The sequence below is a fragment of the Sus scrofa genome, chromosome 17, assembly GCF_054392235.1.
Source record: "Sus scrofa isolate SSC_HxYL_T2T_F1_AM1 chromosome 17, Sscrofa_HxYL_maternal_Yorkshire_Landrace_v2.0, whole genome shotgun sequence".
Lineage (NCBI taxonomy): Eukaryota > Metazoa > Chordata > Mammalia > Artiodactyla > Suidae > Sus > Sus scrofa.
Genome location: NC_139399.1, coordinates 64,238,485 through 64,251,013, shown reverse-complemented (window position 1 = coordinate 64,251,013; position 12,529 = coordinate 64,238,485). Strand labels below are relative to the sequence as shown.

Below are 12,529 nucleotides of genomic sequence, written 5' to 3'. Positions count from 1 at the left end.
GGTAAATAAGCCAATACGTACCTCAATTATTTACTTATCTTTGTCCCGAATTAGTTCAAAGTTAATTTTGTCCTTTGCTACCTAAAGAATGTTAATACTAGATGACCTCCTAGGACTGTCTTTATTCACTTGACAAATATTTATGGACAGCTTACTATGTGCCAGGCACTGGGAGCAGAGCGGTAAGCAAAACAGGGTGTTTGCTTCATTGCAGCCTGCAACCTAGCAGGGAAGACAAGACAAATATACAAGTAATGGAGTTTCATATAATGCCATATTCCATTAAAAAAAAACAATGTCAGAGACTAGGGCAGAATGAGGGTGGTTCTTTGAGACTCTTTAAAGAAAGCCTATCAAAAGGAAAGGCGTTCCAGAATAGGCATATTCACAGAGACAGGGCACAGAGTGGTGGTCTGCCAGGGGCTGGGGGCAGGGAGACGTAAGTGGCAGCGGAATGGACACAAAGTTTCCTGGGAAAGTGATGAAAATGTTTTGGAGCCAGACAGATGTGGGGTTTGCACAGCATTGTGAATATATTTTACTAAATGTCACTGAATTATTCACTTTCAAAGTGGCTAATTTTATGTTATGTGAATTTCACCTCAATAAAGTTAAGAAAAAAAAGGGGGGGGGGAGTGGATGTTAGAGCAGAGGCCAGAAGAAAGAGAAACTGATCCGGGGAAAGAGGGAAGACCCTGGGGATGCTGGAAGCCTTCGGGTGGAGGCGACAGAAAGAGTAAAGATTCTTTTCTGGGGCAAGCTGGGGCGACTTGAGGGGCTCTCAGAAGACTCAGTGGCGGTGGGGGCAGCCAGGATGCAGGGAGAGGGGCAGGTGGGGCAGGAGGGAAGACCAAAGAGGTAGCCATGCTCCAATGGTCAGGTCCACTGCAGAGTGGGTCCTAACCTGCACTAGGCTTTGCCAGGCGAGTACATGACAGTGGCCAGCAAGTGGCCGTAGGCTGTGGGAGGGGCAATGGAAGCCAAAGCGGAGGAAGAGGGAAGTGTGGACGCAAGGTGGGTGAGGAGAAAAGGGCAGAACGGATGGGTTAATGTCCCATTGGGCTTGGAGAACTGTTGTCGTGGGGTTACTAGAGAGAAACTGCACTGGAACGTCGGTGGTGAAGGTCAAAAAATGGAACCTATGAAATCAATATGTATTTTTTTTGAGGTGGTGCCGTTGTTGGTGATATAGTCAAGAGTGTCATATATCAGCGCCTGACGAGGGGACTGGAGGGAACGGAGGTGTTTTGTGTGAACTCAGGGCCATGGATGGAGAGGCAGGTGGGTTAGACAGAAGGCCTATGAAGCTGTTGACGGTATCAAGGGAATTGATTGCAGAAGTGGAGAAGCAAGCCAGGGGCCACACCTCCCCTGAGAGACAGGGAGGGGTCTGTTTTTAGGAGACGACGAGGACTGCCGTGGGGCAGCATCACCTCCAGGAGGCGGGCGGAGGAAGCTTTTCAAGGCCTTGAAGAGCAGAAGGACAGGCCGTGGTGGGCGTGGGGTGTGCAGGGGTGTGCGGGGGGCTGGCCATGTTTACCTACAGTCAAGCTTTGGTTAGAGACAGAAGAAGGGGAGAACGTCCAGAGAAGAGGCAAAGGGACAAGAAACTTCTTCTGATGACAGATCGGGAATTCCAGAAGCCCTGGGGGTGGGGGTTGGAAGTTACAGAGACCCTGCTGAGGAAGGACTGATTTCTGGGGTTGAAATGAAGCCGGCCTGTGGATGCCTGGGCAACTGTTCCCAATGGTTTAGAAAACAAAGTGAAATAGAAGTCACGGTGGGTCTGTGCTAATTACTGCCCCCCCCGTTTGGGGTTTTTTTTCCTAGCAATTCACGGGCCGGTGGCTGAGGATGTGTGCTTGGGTCAGGGGAACGGCGGGGACAAAGATGAATGTTCCTGAACTGCTGTCTGAATAAACAATTTTCAGCTAAGACAGGTTTTCAGCTACAACTTGGTAGAAATCTTCAGGTGTAGTACAGAGTATATATATGTAGTAGTCCTGGATGGTAAACCTTTTATTTTTTATTTTTAATTAAAAATTTTTTTCTTCTTTTCTTTTCTTTTTTTTTTTAATTTTATTTTGGATGGTAAACGCTTTACATCTTTCCAAGAAACAAAAGTCTGGTAAATTGATTCGTTTGGGAAAGGCTGGATTAAGCTCTGGCAGGTGGGCCCTGGGAGAACTGATGCTTGATGCACGGAGCTGGTTCCCGCCCTCCTGTCCGCAGAGCAGAGTGGACTTTCCGTGGATTCTTGGACACCGTCTGCCTGCCTTTCTCTCTGCTTTTGGAGGCTCCTTGGGCATGCGCCGTCTCTGCAGCCAGAGGTGGGGTTTTCGGATGAGAACTTGGCCATGGGGTGGGGGTGGGTTCCCTGGGGCGGGCAAGTGGGGGCGGGCAAGCGAAGGTGCTGGACAGACAGAGCAGTAGTCCTCTCCAGTGATTTTTTCCCCATATTATTGTTCTTCTATTCACCCAAGGAGAAGGGGGAATTTAGAGACTTAAAATGGCTCAGACCCCCCCCCCCCAAAATCAGGGACTGCTCCAGGCAGGGTACGATCCCGCAGCCCCCGGACTTTGGTCCCCTGATGGTTTTCTGCCTTAGGTGGTTCTGAAAACATCTGCTAAACTCCCACTCATAAATGATCAATCTGTGTGCTCATAATTTCTCCAGAAGTTCGCACAAATCCATGTTATGAATTCACCCACACGACTCAGTGGCCAAACCGACTTCTGGGTAGGGCGGGGCATCAGCTGTAGCCCAGGAGCCTGAGCTCCGAAGCCCGGCAGCCACCCGAGCTTGGGTGTTGGAGGCCGAGGATAATTAGCCGGGGCTCACTGTCTGCACGGTGCCTGGGGGGAATTTTAAAACATGGAAAAGAGCTCTGATCTCGGTGCTCTGTCAGTTCAATTTGTTCCTTTTCTCGGTGGAGAGGAGATTATCAATAGAGTGCAGTTTATTTTCCCCGTTGTCTGAGCCAGCTGTTAGGAGAGTAGCTGTCTCCACCATGTTTTAAGTAGGAAGAAATTGATGTGATTTCCTTTCCTGATATCATTTAGTATGTGAGTGGCTGGGTACCTTTCCAGTTCCAAGCCTTCCAGCTTATCATAAGATGTACCTTGCCCTTCACTCCACCTAAAATACATATATAAATTGAGGGCTTGCTTATTTATCTAGCCTTGAACATAGATCCGGCAACAGATACTCATTTAAGATCTCTAATACCTTATCTTCAAGTGTGATGCAGATAAAAAAAAAATTGCTTTCCAAGTGGGCTGGGTAAGCCCAAGATTACACTGAAAACAACCATTAGCTTTGGTGCTGGCTGTTTTCATTTCTTGAAACAATTCTTGTCAACTAGGGCTAGCCGCAATATCAAGTAGCAGTTTGGAGAGGCGTGGAAAAAATCCTCCTTTCTAAGTGAGTGAAATAAATCACGGCTTGCTCACAGTGATATTTAGTAAGATTAATTTGAATTGCTTCTTCCTCTGGCTACATTTCACAACAGTCAGTATTTATCTTTTGAAAGTTTCCCAATCATCCAAAAGAGATGGATTGGACTGAATTAGTTTCCCAGGCAGAAATGTAAAAACAGAAGTAGAAATTGCAGCCTAATGACCATGGTTTGAACAGCGTCCTGTACAGTGCTTGGAAGACTATGGAAATAAATATTTTCCACGTCTGAGGGGGCTTGACTGTAAGCCCCGATGCTTGTTTCTGAAAGCAAGGAGGTTGAATCTTTGTGTGTGGTATCATAATGTCATGGCGATAAAATGATAATTTGGGGGAAATGATTTTAACTAGTATTTGGCATGATTTAAAGGAGAGGGACTAAAAATTCCTGCCACAGTGATGATGTGCTTATCCCCTTGTAGTCTAAGAACAATGATCTTCCATAATCATCTTTTATTTTTTTATTCTCAGTGGGCATTGGCATCTTGTTTGGCACACTGGAGCGTTTTGTGTTCTAGAGAACACAATATTATCAGGGTTTAGTATCACCGTAGAGTGTTAGGCTCCTCCAGTGACCTCAGTGTGTGGACGTGTATTGATGGCGTTGCCTGGCAACATCCCTCCTTCTCCTTTTTCCAAAGGGTGCCCATATTTTTCTCTGGCAGTCCCTTTCTGCTCTCTTCTTGGTCCTGCAGTTTGGGGAGATGACCAAGCTTACCCCTCAGTCTCAGGGGTGGGGTATGTTCTTGTGGTCTCTGTATTTGGCTCAGTCACTGACATGCCCACTTCAGGGGCAGGTGTGAGAGGCGATGATTCTTGCGGACGCTGGAAGAGATGCTTCCTCTTCTTCTCAAAGGGCTACTAGCAGTAACAGATTCTCTCCTGCTGCATGGGAATCAGGAAGTGCTGAGCCCTGGGAGTCTTGGGTGACCTTCAAAAGGAGCAGCAGTGGGACAAAGCAGGTGCAGGAGAAAGCAGCCACAAAGGGCAAGATCCTTTGGGTGACCGAAGCCTCAGCTGGATGCTCTCCAGTTCTGTGAGCCCCAAATGTCTTCCCAGAGCCTGGAGGAGCAGACTAAAGAGAAGATGCTCACTAAATATTGTGATCCGTTGACTGTGCTAAGGGCATCCCATGCTCGTGCAGCCCAGAACTTGAGAATTCATGCGGAGCATAATCATTCTCCAAAAAGACAGAGGAAAAATAATTCACCGGTATTCTTCTTTAAATGAGGAAATATTTTAAGTTGAAATGTTATTCATAAATATGTGAGGGACACACAAATTTTTCTGGAGACTCCCAGTGGGTTAAAAGAAGTTCAACTTTTTTTTTAAACAAATATCTTGTGAAACTCCACATTTTTGCAAATGTCAGGCACTCTAGGGCAACTGATAGCCCTGAGAGTCTTTAGTCCTAGATGCTGAATACATTTTGTCCCATTTTCTGAGCAGGTGGTAGGCTCGTACTTGACCTCCTGTCGTCAAGGGGGAACATTGGCTCGTTCTTGCTCATGAGTTGCAAGCAGAAGGGGTATGTTTCACATCTGGGATAAATATTTCATGACCAGTGCAAGACTCTCTAAAGTTCTTTGTCATGGTGGCACGGATGTGGCTGCACTGTCCACTTGGGCCTTGAGGGACAGATATGAGCAAAGCCTCCCTGCCAACCCACCAAGCCGTGTGGTTGTTGTAAGCCATGGGGATCTGGGGGTTGTTTGTCATTTGGTGTCCCTAGCCCATCCGGATTGATCTAATGCCTTGATGGAGTTATAGACAAAGAGACTAAAGCTGAATTCCCTGTAATCTGTCAGAGACTGGCTTGGCAAAATTTCACAGGCATTTCAGTGGCATGACAGGTTGGATGTTTATTTTCCTGAACTAGATTTTGGCATTGAAGAGACAGAAACAGGCCTCTCGTTCCTCAGACAGTCTCTAGCACAGGAATAAATCAGAGAGGCTCCATGAGAGTAAGAGAGGAGAAAGAGGAGGGGACAGACCAAAAAATGCCACATGGATCAAGTGAACAGAGGTTTTGTTTTTTGTTTTTGTTTTTTTTAATAGGGGAGAAGGAAATCAGAAAGGAAAGGGAAGGAGATGTTTATAAAGTGTTGAGGGATATAAATTTTCCTCAAGTGATTAATGGGTGGATTATTTATGCAGTTAACTTTGGGTTACCATTCAATGCTTTGGGTTTTGTTTGTTTGTTTGTATTTGGTTTTTTTTTTTCCTTTTCATAACTTGGTGGAAAGGCTAGTCCATATAGGTTCTAACCTTTATTAGGGTTATATGCATAATACTAAGAATATGATTTGCTTGGGGTGAAGGAGCACAGATTTAGTTTTGGATATTTCTACTTGTGGAAAAAAGCGGGCACACAATAAGGGTTTTCATTTTTATGTAGTAGAATTTGGGAACGTTTACAATATGATCCAGAAATTCCACTCCTAGGTATTTACCCCAGAGAGGCGAACATACATGTCCACAGGAATCTTGTACTCAGGTGGCCCTAATATGTTCGTTATTCATAATATTCGAACATGTAAATGATACACGTGTCCACACATGATGGGTCGAAAACCATAGTGACACTGCCTTACAATAGAATATGATCCAGCAAATGAAAAGGAAGAAAATGCAAATACTTGCTACAATATTTTTGAAGATGAAGAACGCCAGGCACCAAAGACCATATTATGGTATGATTTCATCTGAAATATCCAGAAAGGCAAATCCATAAAAACAGAAAGTAGATTTGCCGGGGGTTGCTTGGGAATAGGCGTGTGAACATGGACTCACTTAAATGGGCGTGAGAGAAGAGTCTTAAAACCTAGATTCTGGCGGTGATGGCACACCTGTGTGCATACACCACAAATGACTGCGAGGGATACTTAAACGAGGCGAATTTTATGGTGTGGGGAAAAAAAAAAATCTGTCTGAAAAGTTTTATGGGGGAGTTCCCATTGTGGCTCAGTGGGTTAGGAATCTGACTAGTATCCATGAGGATGTGAGTTCAATCCCTGGCCTCGCTCAGGGGGTTAAAGGGTTCAGCGTTGCTGTGCACTGTGGTGGAGGTCACAGACATGGCTCGGATCTGGTGTGGCTGTGGCTGTGGCTAGGCTGGCAGCTGCAGCTCCCATTCAACCCCTAGCCCAGGAACTTTCATATGCTGCAGGGGAGGCCCTTAAAAAAAAAAAAAAGAAGAAGAAAAGAAAAGAAATTTTTTAGTTTTATGGATTCACCATGGAATATATTCTTTCTTTTGTAAAGTGTAAATAATAGTTTAGAATCAGGACCTTGCACAGTGCCTGGCACATACTAAGTGCTGGAGAAAACCATGGTGAATTGAATCGAAGCTGTGTACCCTCAAAGGGCTGGAGGGGTCTGTGCCCATGGAGGGATGACTCCCGGGGCGACTAGATTTGCTGCTCAGGTGGAGAGGACGGGGAGCAGGGCACCTGACTTTTCTCTTCCTGAAGTTTCTACATCTGCTTAGCCAACTGTGATCATCAATTCTAAAATCCACACAATTATGGTGAACATATGCTGTTTTATAGCCACACAGCATCCATTACCTCGGCTTTGGCCCCAGCGTCTGATGTTTCTTTGGGGGCAACACCCCTCCATATTCCCACTCCATTTGGCTGACTTCCCCTTTGGTACCTGGGATGGACAGGTGGGTCAGACTCCAGCAGACCAGTGAATCCCAACCTCCCTAAGCACTGTGATTGCTCTGGGGTGGACGTGACCTTCGCGGGTTCTTTGGGAGTCAGGCTCTGGACTTGGGTTCGCATTTCAGGGAAAAGAGACTCTTTCCTTGTGGACTTGGACCCTTGAGGACCTGGTACTTGAACTCTGGACAGGTGTTCCTTATCATGTGCAGCTGGAGTGTGAAGCCAGCCTGGAGGAAAGTACAGCCAAGAAGTGGAGAGAGCGGGACCCTGGTGGCAGCAGTTTGAATCCCTGGAGTCAGCCTTCTCGGCATGGTTATGAAGCCAGTGACCCGGGTTTATTCTTGGGTCAGTCTGATTTGTGTTTTCCATCAATTGCCTTGAGATCCCTTAAAGAGGAGTGCCTCTTACCCGGGAAAAGGACAGGGCTGGGGATATAAAGGCCCCCCAGCGTCTGTGTCTTTCCATTTTTAGATATGCATACCAAGCAGAGGCCAGGGAGGAGCTAATGAGTTCAAATCCAACATCCTTGTCTCTTTGAAGCCAGAAGTGGGGCAGGTCACCCACCGGCTTTTATTAGTACTAATGATAATAATTACAGCTACCATTTGTTGGATGTTTAATCTGAGCCAAATTCTATTTCAGGCGCTCTGTGTACAGACACTGTGCTGAGGGTTGACTTTGCTGCCTTTCTTTCAGTCATCCTGGCAAGTTGGTGAGTGGGTACTCTATTGTCCACTATTTTTTTTTTCTTTTTAGGGCAGCACCTGCAGCATATGGAATTTCCTGGGCAAGGGGTTGAATCAGAGCTGCAGCTGCAGGCTTACGCCACAGACATGGCAATGTGGGGGTCCAAGCCACATTTGTGACCTACACCATGGCTCACGATGATGCTGGATCCTTAACCCCCTGAGCAAGGGCAGGGATCGAACCCGCGACCTCATGGTTCCTAGTCGATTCGTTAACCACTGTGCCACGACGGGAACCCCTAGTCAGGGTTCTTAACCCACGGAGCCACAATGGGAACTCCTGCTATTATTCACTTCTTATGCAGGAAGAAACTACAGCTGTCTGGCTGAACATAATAGGGGCACATTCTTTAGGTACCAGGCACACTGTTACACACTTTAGGTGTTTTGTTTTGCTTTTTAGGGCTGCTTCCTGCAGCACATGGAAGTTCCCAGGCTAGGGACTGAATCTATGCTGGCCTATGCCACAGCCACAGCAACACAGGACCCGAGCTGCATCTCTGACCTACAGGACAACTCACGGCAATGCTGGGACCTTAACCCTGACCTTAATTGAGGCCAGGGATGGAACCTGCATCCTCATGGATACTAGTCAGGTTCGTAACCTACTGCGCCATGACGGGAACTCTCCACTTTATGTGTTTTAACTCATCTAATCTTCAAATATTCTTAGGAGGTGGTACAAGTATTATCCCCATTTTACAGATGAAGAGTTGCAGGCCTGATGAGTAAGTTGCTCGTGGCCACATGGCCAGTGAGAGCTGGTTATGTCCAAGATCCAAACTAAGAGCCATCTGACTTAAAACTTATGCTTGTAAATGTTACGTTCTACTGCCATTAAAAAATAAGCTTTTAATTTGGGTGTAATTTTTATATTTATAGAAAATTTGCAGAGATAATAGAGTGCCTGAATGCCCCTCACCTAATATTCTCCAATATCATCATGTCACAGGACTATGGCATATTTGGGGAAATTCAGAAATCAACATTGGTGCATGACCATTAACTAAGTTCCTTATTTTTTTTTTTTTTTTGAATTTTACCAGCTTTTCTTCTTTCCCCCTCCCCACCCCGCCCCAACCCAGGATCCCATCCAGCATACCTAATTGCATTTGGTTCTGCTGTGTCTTTTTTTAAGAATACTTTTCATGTTGGGATCTTTGTCTGGAATTATTAAATGCAATATTTGCCCTTGATTTTTTCCTATTTGGAAGAGCAGAAGTGGTTTTTCAAAAAAATTTCGAGTGGCTGGTATATTAAATACTAGGAATTAAGACTTAAGGCTTTGGGCTATTATTGGACAACTCAAGCAAGTGTTAACAAATGTATTAACTGAAACATTTTTAACCTTCTATATATGCTGTATTCATTTGTTTCCCCTGAAGCCTCTCAAGTTTCATGCAATTGTTGCTGAATTTCAACAAGGAATTATTCCCTTGGATTTGTCAGATGTGAGATATGGGCCTGAATGAGGCCCAAAATATGCTCTAAGAACTTGATTCTGAGCCAGTATCACCTGTATCATGGTCCAGGGTCAACCCCAAGTATAGTGAATCTCAAGAAATATGGCCCTGGAATCTACATTTTATTTTTATTATGTTATTATTTTATTATTATTAGTTTATTGTATTATTATCAAGTGGTGTGCAGCAGCTTGATATGGGATTTTAAGTTTTCAGACCAGGGATTGAACCTAGGCCATAGCAGTGAAAGCACTGAATCCTAACCCTTAGACCACCAGGGAACTCCCTGGAATCTGCATTTTTTTTTTTTTTTGTCTTTTTAGGGCCATGCCTGCTGCCTATGGAGGTTCCCAGGCTAGGGGTCTAATCGGAGCTGCAGCTGCTGGTCCACACTACAGCCACAGCAATGCCAGATCCGAGCCGCATCTGCGATCTATACCACAGCTCACGGCAATACCAAATCTTTAACCCACTGAGCCACTGAGCCAGGCCAGGGATCGAACCTGCAACCTTATGGCTCCTAGTCAGATTCGTTTCTGCTGCGCCAAGAGGGGAACTGCTGTATTTTCAACAGGCTCTTCAAGTGACCGTGTCCCTGCTGATGTTGGAGAACCACTCGCTGGACCTCAGGTGTGCAGGCTGAAACAAGAGCCTCAAACCAAAACATGATATCCACATGGCCATTACTGCTATTGACTCTGCCATTACTGCTAGGGTCAATCACATCTCATCTTCTTTCTTCATACTAGTGTAATTAACATAAACCATACTTTATTCATTACACCTGGGGGAGGGAGGCAGGAGGCAAAAAGAGAATTTTAGGAAGTGCTGGCTGCCTGAGCATGGGGTGGGGGGCCCAGATCTGCTTTCCCTGGACTTCTGAGGTTCTCCATGCTCCATAGAGTGCAGATATCTCTCCCTTCTGGGTGTGTTGCTAATACTTGAGGGTCAGCCCCTACCTCTGGTGCTCGGAGTGATCTCGTGTACCGCCGGAGGAATAACACGCTCGTTCAGACTCGTAATGTTAATCCCATCCTTTGTGCATCACCCAAGAGATTTTTCAAAAGTAATTATGACTAGATAAGAGTTTTAGAACCCAGTTCATCCTTTCCACAGAAAAGAAACGCATGGACTTGGAGAACAGACTTGTGGTTTCCAAGGGGAAGCAGGAGGAAGTGGGATGGATGAGAGTCTGGGGTTAGTAGATACAAACTCTTGCATTTGGAGTGGATAAGCAGTGAGATCCTGCTGTATAGCACTGGGAACTATATCTAGTCACTTGTGATGGAACATGGTGGAGGATAATGTGAGAAAAAGAATATGTATATGTGTGTGTGTGTGTGTGTGTGTGTGTGTGTGTGTGTGTGCATGACTGGGTCACTGCTGTATAGTGCAAAACTGACAGAACCCTGTACATCAACTATAATGGGAAAAACAAAAATCGTTATCAAAAAATAGAACCCAGTTCATGAAGAAGAAATAAATCCACTGTACTTAAGACAAATATTCTCTGTAGAGTATAAGGATTCATCTTATGTATACATAACCTATATATGTATTACTTATAAGTGATACGTATTTGTGTGTGTAGATATATTTGTCCACACTAATCTACACTAAGCACCTAAAATTTCGTACCTCAGTAAGCCTAGTGACAAACTTTTGGGATAGGTGTATTTATGCCCATTTGCAGGTGCGTATCTGAAATTCAGAGGGGGGGAGCGGCTTGCTCAAGCTCACCCAGCCAGCAGTCACGGAGGTGTGACGTGAAGCCAGGTGTAGGTTCCAGAGGCTGAGCTTGCAGCCGTGGCGTATCCCTGTCAGAGAGGGCGTGAGGACTGCATGGGCTGACGAATGTCGGTGAGATTAAACACCAGACCCTGGCAGTGGACTCCCCCCGCCCACATGCTGGCTACACAGGATTGCTTGTTCACGCCAACTATCAAGGCACAGCAAAATACAAACGATGCGGTGTTTCCTATGCAATGGGAGATGAACTGAAAAACAGAATGATCCATGGCTGGTAACTAATAATGAATATAATAAGGTTAGGGCTGCTTCCAAGTGTCTACAAATGAAAAAAACATGACAAGGGCAGAACGCTACAATGAGAGCGAATAGAAAGACCAAGGTGACATCGCAAGATAAATGTAGCTCGCCTCACCTCTGACTTTCCCACCTGCCTCCCCGGCTCTCTCGCCGCCTCTTACTACATGCTCAGATTTCTCAGTCCGGATCACACAGAAGAGTGGTTCTTGCAGAAGGACCTGATTTTGTTTGGCTTGCTCATAGGTATCGTTCTCGATGGAATACAAATAGGATTTGGATTTGAGCTCATGCTTCCTCCTTCTTTAAAGACATACTCAGATATCACCATATGCATTGATTGAAATATCTGTGGCTGCATAAACAAGACCATGACATTCTGGGCTGGCGTGGGGCGCACACCACCTGCAAAACAAGTGCGAGTGTCTCCTGGGTTTTCGCTCACCTCGGTTGATTTACATGGGCTGCATGCCACATTTTATCCTGATGGCCCTCGCTCTCCTAAGGTACAGGTGCTAGAGAGACAGTAATGGATGGTGCCTCTACCTGCAAGACTTGCCCCTTCCTGTACCAAGTGGCATTATTGTAAGAAGTGGCATCATTCATTTCCTCCTAGGAAGCCTGTCACAAAGCAACTGGTAATATTTTCTTGTATCTTGAGCTCTGCTCTGCCTGGCCTCTTCTTAAGGGAATTTTCCATGACACAGTGGGATGAATTTATGATCAGGAAAAATATTTTAATATCCTGATGAAAAATAAAACTCTAAACAATGTTTCATTACCACCCAAAGGATATGCAAGATTAAACGGGTAGAAGTAATTATCATTAGGTTTGGGAGAGATATTTGAAGTCTTTTAAAAAATCCCTTTTTTCCCGGAGCTCCCGTTGGGAACGAATCCAACTAAGAACCATGAGGTTTCGGGTTCGATCCCTGGCCTTGCTCAGTGGGTTGGGGATCTGGCGTTGCTGTGAGCTGTGGTGTAGGTCGAAGACGCGGCTCGGATCCCGCATTGCTGTGACTGTGGTGTAGGCCAGCAGCTACAGCTCTGATTCAACTCCTAGCCTGGGAACCTCCATATGCTGCAGGAGTGGCCCAAGAAATGGCGAAAACACACACACACACACACACACACACAATCACTTTTTTC

At 45.6% G+C, this 12,529-nt stretch overlaps 1 protein-coding gene across 4 annotated transcripts in view; it reads left to right on the top strand.

Moving 5' to 3' along the window:
* LOC146395394 (uncharacterized) overlaps window positions 1-12,529 on the top strand; it is a 172,639-nt gene that overhangs the window by 152,505 nt on the left and 7,605 nt on the right. For 2 of the 4 annotated variants that reach the window (XM_085002900.1, XM_085002899.1), the window contains 2 exons: window positions 7,251-7,470; window positions 7,768-7,837. The exons of 1 other annotated variant lie outside the window; for it this stretch is intronic. In XM_085002900.1, the coding sequence (XP_084859026.1) occupies window positions 7,251-7,470; window positions 7,768-7,837 (290 nt within the window). The remainder of the gene's footprint in view (window positions 1-7,250; window positions 7,471-7,767; window positions 7,838-12,529) is intronic. One more of the 4 variants, XR_014831843.1, reaches the window with a different exon arrangement.